Source organism: Gallinula chloropus (assembly GCF_964237585.1).
Source record: "Gallinula chloropus genome assembly, chromosome: 15".
Lineage (NCBI taxonomy): Eukaryota > Metazoa > Chordata > Aves > Gruiformes > Rallidae > Gallinula > Gallinula chloropus.
In genome coordinates this window covers 15,002,412-15,015,215 of record NC_140100.1, presented here as the reverse complement: position 1 = coordinate 15,015,215, position 12,804 = coordinate 15,002,412, and the positions used below count along the sequence as shown (strand labels likewise).

Sequence of the window (12,804 nt, the reverse complement as noted above, 5' to 3'; positions counted from 1 at the left end):
GGTTGATGTTGACTTTGGTCCTGGCTTTGAGGGTCTTCTCCCTTCTTGGGGAAGCAAACTGCACATAAAGCAGAGTTGTGTGGAGGCTCCTTGGCATGCTCTGAATGCTGCTCTTCTCCATCCAGCTCCTTGTGCTGTAGAACCCGAAATCCCTGGTGACAGAACCACCGGCAACGCTGAACCGTGGAACTTGCTCCCTGCATCTCACCTCACTCGAGGTGACTAATTTAGCTAAATGGGTGGTCAGCTGGCAGCAGTCCTTGATGCAAACTTGGGTGCTTGCTTGAGGGGAATCAACTTTTTCAAATGGCAGAGACTGGCAGGACAAGGGGGATGGAGTGAAGCTGAAGGAGGGAAGGTTTAAATTAGGTATTAGAGGGAAGTTCTTCAGAGAGTGGTGAGGGGCTGGAACAGGTTGCCCAGAGGGGGGGTGGGTGGATGCCCCATCCCTGGGGGTGTTCAAGGCCAGGTTGGATGGGGCCCTGGGCAACCTTGTGTAGCTCCAGGCCTGGAGGTTGATGTCCCTGCCTGTGATTCAATTCTGTGATTCAACCGGCACCAATTCCCGTGTCCCCTACATGGATCCTGGCCCTGCCAAGGCCACCATCCCCTGCTCTGGGGATGTCCCATGGGGCTGCAGAGCTGTACAGCAAGGGCTGGCAGTACAGGGGTTTGTGAGCTGTGTCCCTCTGTCAGGCAATGCTGCACACAGCCTGGCGGTCTGTGGATTTGCTTTAATTTTTTTAATGATGCATTGTAGCTCTTCAGGAAAAAAGAGCCACTGTTCTCCCTGTCACAGCATCCCTCGGTGAAATGATGTGGGTGTTACGTTGAGTTCGAGTCACTGCTGCTTCTGAAAGGGTTTTTTCAGCTCCTAGGCTGTGTCCCAGGAGTGAAACCAAAGGGAGAGGATGTGCTGCTGGAGCTGTGTGCGCTGGCAAGGCTCAGAGGGAGCCAACAGCCCAGTGGAAAATCCATTTGCTGGAGTCCAGTAGGAAACTGGGCTGGAGAGAAACGCATAAAAGGAGCCCAAACCCATGGTTTTTGGAGAACAGGAGCTGTCAAGGGCAGGAAATAAATGGGGAGCGTTTGCCGTGGTGGGGCACAGCGCTGGGATGGGATCCCTGCAGCCACCCTGTGATTCTGTGGTCCCGAGCTTGAAATGCAGGGGGGTTGCTGCTTCTCCTGCCTGGGGGAAGCGTAGCTGTGTTGCAAGTGGAAGATTTCTACTGGAACTTCAATGTTTGGTCCTGCTTTGGTTCCTAAATGAAGACCTCGTGGCTTTTGCTGATGCCTTTGGCATCTGCTCTCTCCCTTTCTTTCCATGGCCACATTCCTCAGTTTCTCCAGTTGTTCTCCCTGCTCGCTCTGTATGCTGAGGAATAAATCTGGATGTTCTCCTATGGAGTTTATTTTCCCTGTGCCTGCTAAATGGTTGCAGCAGCAGCTAATCCTCTCCTGGCTACTCAGAGCTCTGGGACTACTGTGCTGGCAGGAGCGCAGCGGGAAGATGCAGGATGCAGAAGCAGGGCTGGTGGGAGGCTGCGTGCCCTGAAGCATCCCAGGGAGATGTTGGAGACCTTGGTGTATGATGAGGAGCAGCACCCCAAAGTCCTGCACTTCCCAAGCTATGCATGGCATCCCTGTATCTGAGCATCGTCCTTTGAGCCTGGAAACAGGGTTTTTTGTGGGGTTGTTTTTTAATTATTACTATTATTTATTTTTGTCCACCCCTCTGGCACTTTGGCTTTGTGCCTTTGCACAAGGATCCCTTTCCAAAGGCTGTGTGAAGGGCTGCTGGAAGGAGGGCGATCCCTTGAACCCCTTCTTAAAAAGAAGCAAATCTTTCTGCTTTGCTGGCCTCCCAACCCCACCTGCCTGTATCGAGTGAGTTGTATTGCTCTTGGCTCTCTTAATGTTTAGCTGCCTGGCTGGGGACGTCACCCCTGCAGCCCAAGAGGCTTCTCTCACTCCCCAAATTCCTGGGCTTGGCAAGTTGAGATATGGCTCTGTCCCTGCTTTTGGGGTGTGCTTGTTGGTGTACTGGCAGGCTTCTCCTGGTCTTTTCGCTGCTATCATCTTGTTTTAGGGATTGTAGCACGTGCATTTTGTTTTGGAGAGGGTGAGCTAGTGAAAGTGTGTCCTGAGCTGAAGGAGAGGGTTTGTACTGGGATGTGACAGGGGGTTTAGAGCTGCTTTCTTCGTCTGGTTAGGAGGCAGGAATAAAAGCTGCCATCCTGGGTTTCTGAACCCAGCTGGGTCTGTTCCCTAACCAAACAGCCCATCGCAGGACTCTCTGGGTACCTCCCAGGACTCCTTGCCCGCCCCTCAGGGAGGGCCTCCTGACATGGCTCGCTGGGATGGCTCTTGCCTGCTCAGATGACACTGAAATCCCATGTAGGTTCTGTGCCCTAGTTCTGTGTTCTGGCGGGATGCAGCCAGCCCGCCTCGAACCTGGGGTCACTTGGGTTGTGGCACTTGGCTCTTCCCTGGACGATGGCTCCAGCCTGCTGCAACACACATGGTTTATACAGGAAGTAACCTACCACTAAGCCTTCTCCTTCCTCCCTCTTTTTGCTGCAGTTCCTTACCTCTGCCCTGTGCGTTTGGCAGGGTGAGAACAGGTTTCCCATGTCAGGAGAGGAACAAAAGCCAGAGACAAAGCCTAGGATGTTGTGGAAGGTGGAGGAAGGAGCATATTAATTAAACAAATGGATATGTTTATAGTCCAGTGTCTCTGCTGAAGCCTTGGAGCGCTTAGGTAGTGGCAGGAAATCTGGAACACTTGAGACAAATGCAATAAAATTTGGATAAAGCCATTTTGGTGTAGCTTAGGTTCCTGCTAACCTTTCCAAACCACCCTTGAAGTTGAAAACATACTACTTGAGGTATGTGTTTGTGCTCTAGTGACAGCAGTTTATGGGCAGTTGGGAAGCACTGATGGCCAGTGTTTGGGAATGCACTAGAACTAAGATGAAGGGAGGCTCCCAGCACTGTGCTGAGCGTGGGGGTGTTCAGGCTGCCTGTGGGTAAGACACAGAGCCCAGAGGGTTGGTCCCAGGAGGTCCTGTACTCACCTGTTATGTAGCTCAGAGCAGGGGAACTTCTGGCAGGAGGTGGAATCCCCAGAACTGGTGTGATGGGCAATGCGGGCTGGCAGAGCCATCCTGCAGCTCCACACTGAGTCCAGGCTGGGCTGCATTGGTCTGTGCTGGTTTCTTGGTCAGGAGCAGGCTGGGTCCTCAGGCTTTTCTGGCTGCCAGCTCTTTGAGAGAAATTCTGGCCTCTCTTTCTTTCTTCCTGTTGAAGTTTGAGCATCGGCAGGAAAGTCTTTTCCTCCGTGTCCTCCCACTGTGTGCAGCTTTGGGAGGGAAACACAGAACACTTCTTCCTCTGCAGCAGCTCTGGGTTTCAGCCTGGTTCCTGCTTGACTTGGACTTCTTCCTTTTCCCCTTCCAAAAAGGAAAAGCAGTAGCTTTCCAGGGAGGGAATTCTCTGCTTTTGGGTCTGGATTCCTGGCGTTCTTTCCTGGTATTCCCTGTGCCTGCAGGAAGAGCCTGCTCACCCTGGGAGAGGCTGGTGAGTGGCTTTGGGACTCAGGCAGGTGAATGAGTTGGGCTGTGAGGATCTTGTCTCCCCAGGCCGGTAGGAAGGGACTGGAGCTTGTTCCTGCCAGGGACTTCAGTCCATATCCAGCTGCTGGGGCTTCTCCTGCTTGGTGTGTGGGTGGTCCTGCTCCTGTTCCAGTCCCTTCAAATACTTACAGGCTGAGGGAGACCCAAGGTAGACACATTCCCCATTTGCCTTATCTCCAGTAGGCTTGATTGCTTCTTCTATAGCAGGGAGAGATGGCAATAAGCCAGGATGGATCTTTTTCTTTGTCTTCTTGTCAGAAAGATGCATCAACTCTTGGTTTCAGGTACCAAACTGAGAGCCAGGGGTCCAGCTTAACTTCTGGGGCTGAAGTGGTGGCAAGGACAGATGAACTGATGTGGGAGGGACGTTGCAGGAAGCATCTTTCCTGAGCCTTGCTCATGGTGGACCTTTAAACACAGGCTTGACCAGATGCTATCTGCCTGCTGGTTGTCTCCTGGAGCTCCTGCAAAGGCTGGGACAGCAATGTGCTCACAGCAGCCCCGGGGAAGTGCTGCTGTTTGTGAAATAAACAATGCAGCTCTTGTGCTGCTTACTCACAATTGACTATTTTGCCTCCCTGTAATGAGATCTGCCCCTGGAGGGTACTTTAAAAGTTAGTTAATCAGGTGTAATTGCAGCAGAGTGGGAGCCTGCTCTGGGGTTCTGCCTGCTTTCTGTAGCTCTGGATCCTTTAACAAGTTGCAGGGTCGGGTCCTACAAACACTGCTGGAGCTGGTGTAATCCTGAGTTATCAGCCTTCCCCTCAGCCTGCTTCTCTGCATTGATGAAGCTGCAGAACCAAAGTGCTAGGAAGGGTTTTCTCAGCTTTGGCATCAACATGACCATGTTCAGATCACAGCAGGGCTCCGGGAGATCCCTCACATGAGGTTATGCTCACGTTGTCAGCATGTAAATGCTTTCTCAGCACCCAGCACGGGGTGGGGATAGATGTGGTCTCAGCCCAGACAAATGCTGCATTACCAGGGATCTGCTCAGTTCAGCTGATGGGGTTGCAACCCATTGACTCAGTGACCGTGTGGCAGCTACGTCTGGCAGGCTTCAGCTGCTGGGGGTGCAGCGGTCCCAGCACAGCTCCCCAAAATTAAAAGAATACTGACTCCTGTTATTAACAGTTAAAACACTAATCTCTCTGTGTCTCAGGGCTAAGCATGTTCTTTCAAGTAAAAGGTGGGTTTTTTACAAATGAATGTATGTGTTGGCTCATACCCTGGGGTTAAACTGAGGAGAGGCGCTGCCTTCACAGAGGCAGAGATTTTTATGTTGGGTGTGCGTGCTCAGTTAAATTCCTGTGTACCACTTCAGGCCAGAGATCTACCTAATCATAAAGAAGAGAGCATCTGGTGAGCCCTCCCCTCTACTTGAGGGTATTGGTAGCCAAAATGTCCTGCTGTTGGGGCAGTTACGCCGGTGTGGCACTCAGCTTTCATTCTGCTTGAGTTTGGGGACTGTGTGATGATACTGCTTCCCTCTCTGCCAGAAGAAAAGATGTTCAGAGCAGATTTGGGCTTCCTGCAGACAGGAGAGGGTAGCTGGAGTTACGTGAGAGGTGCCTGGATTTGTCGTCTGCTGTCTCAGTTGGGTGCAATGCATGGAACCCTGTACACCCAGAATTGGTCTGGACCTGGTGAGCTCTGGTAAATGAGCTTCCTGTATTTAAAGCTTGAAGACCCCACAGCATTTTAGGATGGTTTTGGTCCTGTGTATTGTTGAAACCCCCTGGGTCTGCTCCTGCTGTCCCCTGTGTGGTCCCTCCTTGAGACCCTCCTGACCAGCAGTGCGATGTAGGCAAAACCCTTGGTGCTGGATGTGGTGGGATGTCTGCAAACAGCTCCTTGTGAACCAGGCTCTGCGGTGATGCAGAGGCTTTGGATGAGGTGGTTTGAGCTGCCTTTATAAAGGCCAAACAGAAGATAAAGGCTGGCTTAGGGCTTGTTTGACATAGCATGGAGCCTTGTGTGAAGCTGGGCAGAGATCCAGGCAGTGAAGGGGAGTGTGGTCCAGCAAAAAAGAAATAGAGGCTGATAGCAAAAGCTCAGCATTGGCTTAGAAGTGAAGTTTTATTTTCTGTTTGTAATACTTCAGAGTCCGTGTGCAAGCCAAGTGTCCAGATGCATGGGGAATGATGTCTGCATGTGCTGTGCTTAATTGTGCAAAGCTGATTAAGCAGCTGCATTGATGTTTGGGAAATCTTTGGGGGCTGTGTCCAGAGGCAGTGAAAGGCTGGGGTTACTCGCCTGCCCTCAGGCATACAGGGGTCCTTGCCTGCTGAAGGGCTGGCTGCTTCCCTTCCTCAGGCTCTCCACCGTGGCACAGGGTGCATGCTGGCCATTTGGGAGCCGATGCTGAAGCTTGTCTGCACCCATGTTTGAATTTGGCCCCAAAGGTCTTCCCACTTCTTCTGGAGGGGAAGAGATGAGGGTAGGGGCCCTTAAACCTCTGGGTCTCCTGCAGTAGTCCATTGAAGAGAAAAACATTCCCTATTGGTGAATAGCTTGGGAAGAGGCGGTGGGGTCTGGAGCCCTGTGGTGGGGTGGCCTTCCCCTGCCTCACAAGCTGCTGACGTCTGCATGTTCATGTTGGGGGGGCTCGTGTGACCCCACAGCCTGGCTCTCGGCGGCAGAGCGGCTGGTAACCGGAGCCAGACAGGGTTTACACGTGTGTTTTCTCTACCCACCGCAACCTCCTTGCTGGATGCCTGCCTGAGGTGGGGTACCCAGCCCGCCCTCGCTCTGCATGTTGCTTTCAAAGCTCCAGTGTGAGCACCTCGAGGCTGGCTTTTCAGGGTAGGCCTCTGCCTCTCGCTGGAATCGGCTGTTAATAAGCAGTGGGAACGTGTTCTGAGCCGCTCACAGGTAGCTGATGCGTTTCAAAATAGCCCCTGGCCAGCGCTGGCAGCTGCCACAGGCCGGAGTACAGCAGTGAGTTCCCTGATGAACGTGGTTAACAGGTTGTCTGGTGTTTTGGGTTACAACTGAGTCCCAGCCAGCAATAAGCATGCAGCGCCACCCAGTCAGAATCAGGACTGGTCTTACTGGTTTTGTGAACCCTTTTTGTGGGCTACTCTGTCCGTATTGATTGCTCCAGTGGACCCTTGGTAAGTCTGTGGCACACTGTTCTGAACAGGCCTCCTGGTGTCTTTCTAACAGCTTCTAGATTGTTTTTTGCATGTAATCCATGCAGTTGGTCCCTTTTGGGAGCTTGAGAGTAGAGGTCATCTGTTGAGCAGACCAGACCTTCACCCTCTCTCACTTTCCCATCACTTACCTTGGCACTTGTTGCTCCAAGACTGAGAGCACACATTGATCCCCTTCCAAGGAAAGGAGGGAGCAATGTCAGAGGTGGAAGCATCTGTCTTTGTTTACTGCAGCGTGCGTGAGGCTGCAGGTGCACAAGTTCTTGGAGAGAACCACAGCCTGCTTGTGGGCCTGCCTCTAGTACTTGGGCATGTCGTGGCAGGAACACCCCAGTATTGATCCCTTCTCTTGTGTCCCCTTTGGATTTGCTTCCTGAGCCTGTGTAAAGCAGCCATGTTACCCTCACTAAGTTGTCACAAAGGAACTGGTGCATGTGGTGTGGAGGACAAGATGTGGCTGTAGTGAGGCCAGAGGCGTTATCCATATGAGTTACTGTACAGAGCACTGCCAACTCTTCCTTGTGGGGTGCCTGACTGCTGTGGCCATGGAAAACTCCCACCCTCATTTTCTCTTTGGAATCTGACTCAACCACAGTCTGTTCCAGAATTTGAAGGAGAGTTTCTGGTGGGATCAGGGGTTACCGGGGAGGAGGGGGCGGTGTGTCTGATGCCCAGCCCTGGCTTAAAGAAGCACAGTGAATATCTCGCTCTCCTGAATCCATCTACTATGTGGTGGAGACACAGAGTGTCAATAAGGTAAAGAGAGAGGGCCTTGAGCTTCCCCTCCTTTTCCTTCAGCCTGTTTAACAGGGCCACTCAAAGCTGGGAATCCCTCACCTCCCTGCAAAGTGCCCTTAGTGGAGCAGCTGCCGAGTCTCGGTGTCATCTAGAGTTTGGAGTTGTCATCACTGGCTTAGCTGAGGCTTGAAAGCACTTTCCCAACTGCTGTCACCATGTCAAAGTGAGGAAGCTCTCTCTGTGCTCCCGGTCATGGGGCAGCCACAGGCAGGCAGTGGTATGGCAGTACAGCATGGTGCCGGTGTGCTTGGTCGGTGTATTGTCCAAGGAATCCCTTAGGGGCTTGTGCCAGGGGCTCTTTCCTCATGCCCAGCACAGGGTGAGTGGGGCCCTTTCAGCATGTTCTGCCCCTGGTTCCACCTCTGCAGGCTCGTGTCTGTGCTCAGCTTAAGGTAGATTGACTTAAAGTAGTTTAAACCTCTCACTTTCCACCAGGATTTGTATCAGCTGCTTAAACCGCGTCATCCTCTTTGGGTCCTTAATGCTGGGTAGCTCTAGCTGCTTGCCTTTGAGAGGAGTTTATAACCAGTTACAAACACATGTTCTGGCAAACAGAACCTTTGTTTTTACTATTTCTTGCTGGCCAGAAGAAGGGAGGAACCCTCCTGTGACTGGCTTGTACCTGCCTGTGCTTAGCCTTACGCCGGAGCTCAGTGGAGTGATGACTCTTGCTTTTTCACTAACAGGAGTGTGGTGTTAGCTACTCAGCTTGCAGATTAGTCTTAAGCTAAAAGCAGCAAACCTGTGAATTCAGAACTGCTGAGGTTTGTTCCTCTAAACCAGCTGAAGCCCAAACACTCAGGGATTTTTCCAGCTGCCCCAGCAAGGTTGGGGTTTTTGCCTCATCATTGAAATGAAGCAGTGGAGAAAATGGGCAGCCTGAGAGTGAGATGCCAGAGCTGTCCCTGGCCAATCCTGATGCAGGCAAGCTCAGTGCCTGTGGCAGCCCTGCTGTGAACAAGATGGTGATGGGCCTTGGGAAGGAGGGGATCTCGGCCTCAGGGTAATGCCAAGGACCTCAGTTTGTCACTGCTCGAGATCTTGATGTATCCGGTCTTGAACAGCGTGTGCATTCCAGCCTTCATCTTCAGAAAGGATGGGGAGGCTGGAGAGGGTCCAGAGAAGGTGATTCAGGTGGCTGAGGGGTTGAGTAGCTGCCTTGCAAGGGGAGGGTGGGAAGGCTGGGACCCCCCGGGGATGAGACTATGGTCCAGGGGGTCCTGTTTGCATTTTAACTACATGCTGAGGTGGTAAAGTGGGAGGTGGTTGATGAAAGGGCAGAAAATAGGCGTTACAAGAAAGCACTTCTGTACAATTGGGGAGTGAGCTGCTGCAGCTTGCAGCCCCAGAGGTGTCTGAGGTGGGTTCAGATGCTCGTGGGCCCTAAAGAGCCTGTGCAGGGCTGTCCCCCCGGCATCCCCATCCCTGTTGCTGCAGGGAGAAGCCTCTGCTCTCCCCAGGCAGCTTCTCACAGAGGTTATCTCTGTGAGCTCTTCTGCATGTCCATGGCTGCTTGCACCCATTCTGGTGATGGGAGTGTTGCCTTGGTTGGGTATTTAATGATCAGAGCTCCTTTTAAGCCTGGTCAGCATATGCAGACATGTTTGGATCAGCACAGACATGCTCAAGCTTCAGCAGCTCTGTGGCTTTCACTTGTTTGCAGCCATAATAGCAGGGTTGTGACGTTCTTAAGGAACAATTCTACTGGTTTCCCCTTGCCCACTGCTTAATTTAAATATAGGTGGCTCTCTTCCGTAAACAAAATACTTGTCTGGCTGCCCTGTCTCTCATGTGTGAGCACCGGGGTGGGAGAGGTGCCTTGGCAGGGTATGGGGACTTGAACCCCTCCTCAGCCCCACGAGCAGCCCTGCCCGTGGGTCCCACGTGCTGCTGTGGCTGAATCTTTGCAGAAACTGCTGTAGAGGTGTCACAGTCATCACATGTAGGCTTACTGAGACTGGTTAAACGTCACTTGTGTTTCTGTTATCTGCATGCACAGATAACAAGCTGCAGCTTTGGAACTCAGAGGCTGCCAGATGCACAAACTGGAACCAACACATTCCTGAGAGGAGTTTTTATTAGTCCCAAATACCTTTATTGAGCATCCGAGCAGCCTCATCAGAGTCAGTGTGCCGTGTGAGTTCAGTGCTCTTGGTGTCTGTCCACCAGAAAATTCCCTCAGAAAACTGGGAAAGATGCTTGTGTTGTCTCCTTTCCCCATTGATGAGGGTGTAAGCTGGCAGGTGGGCTTGGGGTTTGTCTCATGACGGCCCCAGCAGTGCAGCCAAGGGCTTTCCGTGGGCTCAGCCCTCTGGTTCCCTCCGTGCTGGCACTGTGCTCACGACTGCTGCACTGAGGTGGGGTGTCCAAAGCGGAGACGCCTCCTGCCTTCCCCTGCATCATGTTAGAAATTGGGCAAACGGCTCTGAGTGAGATGGGATTTACTTATCCCCCTGCCCCCCTGTATAAACACCAAGCTGGGCTTAAGAAAAACAGAACAAAAGCCAAGAAACCCCCCTGCCTCTGTGTGTGAGTCAGGCAGCTCTGAGCACCACGACTGTGCTCACCCTTTGATGTTAAATCTCCATTTAGACACAAGATTTCCTTCCCTGGAAGGAGAGATTTGGGGGTTTACCATCTTTTTCTTATTACTTAATTATTCCTCCTCCCCCACCACCCCTCCCACCCACCCCCTGCCCCAAGAAGAAACCAAAAGCAAGAGATTGCCTGAATGAGTCAAAAGGCAACCGGTTGTGCTCAGGAGAGCTGAACAAATCCAGCTCTGCAGCCTGCCTGGACACTTCCCCCTGTGCGTCAGCCGAGGAGGAGGAGAGGTCGCTGTGTTTGGCAGGGCAAGGGCAGCCTTTGAGTATTGAGCCAATTGTGCAATTCCCTCCCATGCCCTGCTTCTTCCTGGGCTTGTTTCTCAGCTGGAGGATGTCCTAAAACACACAGAGGTGCCTCAGCATCTCTTAAAATGGGGGGTTGAGCTGTTTGGGTTGGTTTTTTTTAAAGCAGAAAATATAAATGTCTCTGTGTTTTGTAGAATCACAGGCTGTGTTGGGTTGGAAGGGGCCTCTAAAGGCCATCTCATCCCACTCCTGCAATGAGCAGGGACATCTTTAACTAGAGCAGGTTGCTCAGAGCCCCATCAAGCCTGATCTTGAATGTCCTCAGGGATGGGGCATCCACCACCTCCCTGGGCAGCCTGTGCCAGTGTCTCACCACCCGACTGAGTAACTTCTTCCTCACATCTGATCTAAACCTGCCCTGTTCTAGTTTAACACCATCACCTGTTGTCCTGTTGCTCCATGCCCTTATAAACAGCCCCTCTCCAGCTTTCCTGTAAGTCCATTCAGGGACTGGAAGGGGCTCAGAGGTCTCCCCAGGCTGAATAAGGCCTACTCACTGAGCCTGTCTTTGTAGCAGAGGTGCTCCAGCCCTTGGATCATCCTCACAGCCTCCTCTGGACCCCACTCCAAGAGGTCCATGTCCTCGTCATGCTGAGGGCTCCAAAGCTGGACACAGCAGTGCAGGGGTGTCTCTCCAGAGCAGATGGGCAGAATCCCCTCTCTCGATCTGCCTACCACACTTCTTGGGATGCAGCCCAGGATGCAGTGGGCCTTCTGGGCTGTGAGTGCCTGGTAGTGGCTCATGTCCAGCTTTGTGTCCATCAGTACTCCCAACTCCTTTTCTGCAGGGCTGCTTTCATCACATCATCCCCCAGCCTGTGTTGATAACAAGGATTGTCCCAACTCAAGCACAGCACCTTGCACCTGGCCATGTTGAACTTCATGAGGTTTGCATGGGCCCACCTCTAGCTGGGCCAGGTCCCTCTGGATGATACCCATCCCCGTGGTGTGTCAACCCACCGCTCAACTTGGTGTCCTCTGAAAACCTGCTGAGGGTGCTCTCGATCCCACAGTCCATCTTTGATTATTATACAACATTGGTCCCAGTTTGATCTTGATAGGCCTCAGTGATGTAAAGGGCTTTCTGAAAGGCAAGCTGGTGGCAGGGAAAGAGCCAAATGCACCTTATGGAAGGCTTTGTTTGGACCATGAGAAAAGCTGGTGGCTTTGCCCTCCAACTGTGGCCTGCTCTGTGTGAAGAGCCCAGCTCATCCTTGCTGTGTCTCATGAGTGTTCCTTGTTTGATGGGAGCACCTGCTCCGGCATCCTCATCCTCACTAGCTGACGTGATTCCTTCCCCTGGGCATTGTCTAATTGTGAAAATGTTTCAATTATATGGCCTAAATTTGTAACATGGAACAGTTCATTATCACTGAATCCTCTTAATTGGGCTCTCCTACTGGGCAGCCTATTACTGAATTTTCCCAATTAAGATAGGACCTCTTTAAAAAACATAAAAATAAACAAATCCCTGGTGGAAAAGGACCACAGTGCAAGAAATACTGCCCTAACCTATGTTTTAAAACTAAAGTGACAGTTTCAGCACCAGTAGAGTACTAATTACCCTTCTGTGCTCATGTTTCCTTCAAGGAGAAGGGCCCCAATTTGGCGTTGGTTTAAGAAACTCACTGTCCTTAGCTCAAGACTTTTAAGGAGGAAAAACATGTTATAGGGTGTTTCTCTGGTGAAAGATGCTGTGACCTCTGTGGGTAATGCTGCTTTTGTGGTTACAGGTGAAGGACCTAACGAAGTACCTTGATCCGAGCGGACTTGGAGTCATCAGCTTTGAGGACTTCCATCGGGGGATCAGAGCTATCAAAAATGGAGGTGGGTGTGCTGCTGTGCAGTGAGGGAGGTCAGGGTGACACCCAGTTTTATGTCACCGGGGTTAATCTAGCTGAGAAGATGCTCGGTGAAAAGAAGTTGGTGGAAGTTGCTACTCTGTGTTGAGTGGACAGGTTGGAAAAAGTGGTGGAGCAGTTGTAGAGGTGGTTGTTGAGTGTGTTCCTGTTTATCAGGAAAGCTCCTTTCTAAATGTATGTTGGGAACAGCAATGCCATCGAGGGGAAAATCCCTTCTGCTTTGGCGTTTGCTCCCACCAATGGTTTTGCTGTGCTGACAGAGGAGTAACTCTTAGCCAGCATGCTGCTGGAGATGTCTGTCTGCCTGCTGCAGAGCATGACGTCTTCCCAACGCTGGGCACCGATGTGTTTGCCTTTGCTTCTGCTATCTGGAGTACACACGTGCTCAGATGACTTCTAGTAGGAAGCACGTTACACGAGAGCTGTGAGCTCCTGGACTGGT

At 51.9% G+C, this 12,804-nt stretch overlaps 1 protein-coding gene across 1 annotated transcript in view; it reads left to right on the top strand.

The window, feature by feature from the left end:
- The window catches only part of RAB11FIP3 (RAB11 family interacting protein 3), a gene marked incomplete at its 5' end in the record, with an annotated part of 79,233 nt that overhangs the window by 8,452 nt on the left and 57,977 nt on the right, over nt 1-12,804 (top strand). Inside the window, one exon of the mRNA XM_084271264.1 lies at nt 12,234-12,327. Coding sequence (XP_084127390.1) covers nt 12,234-12,327 — 94 coding nt within the window. The remainder of the gene's footprint in view (nt 1-12,233; nt 12,328-12,804) is intronic.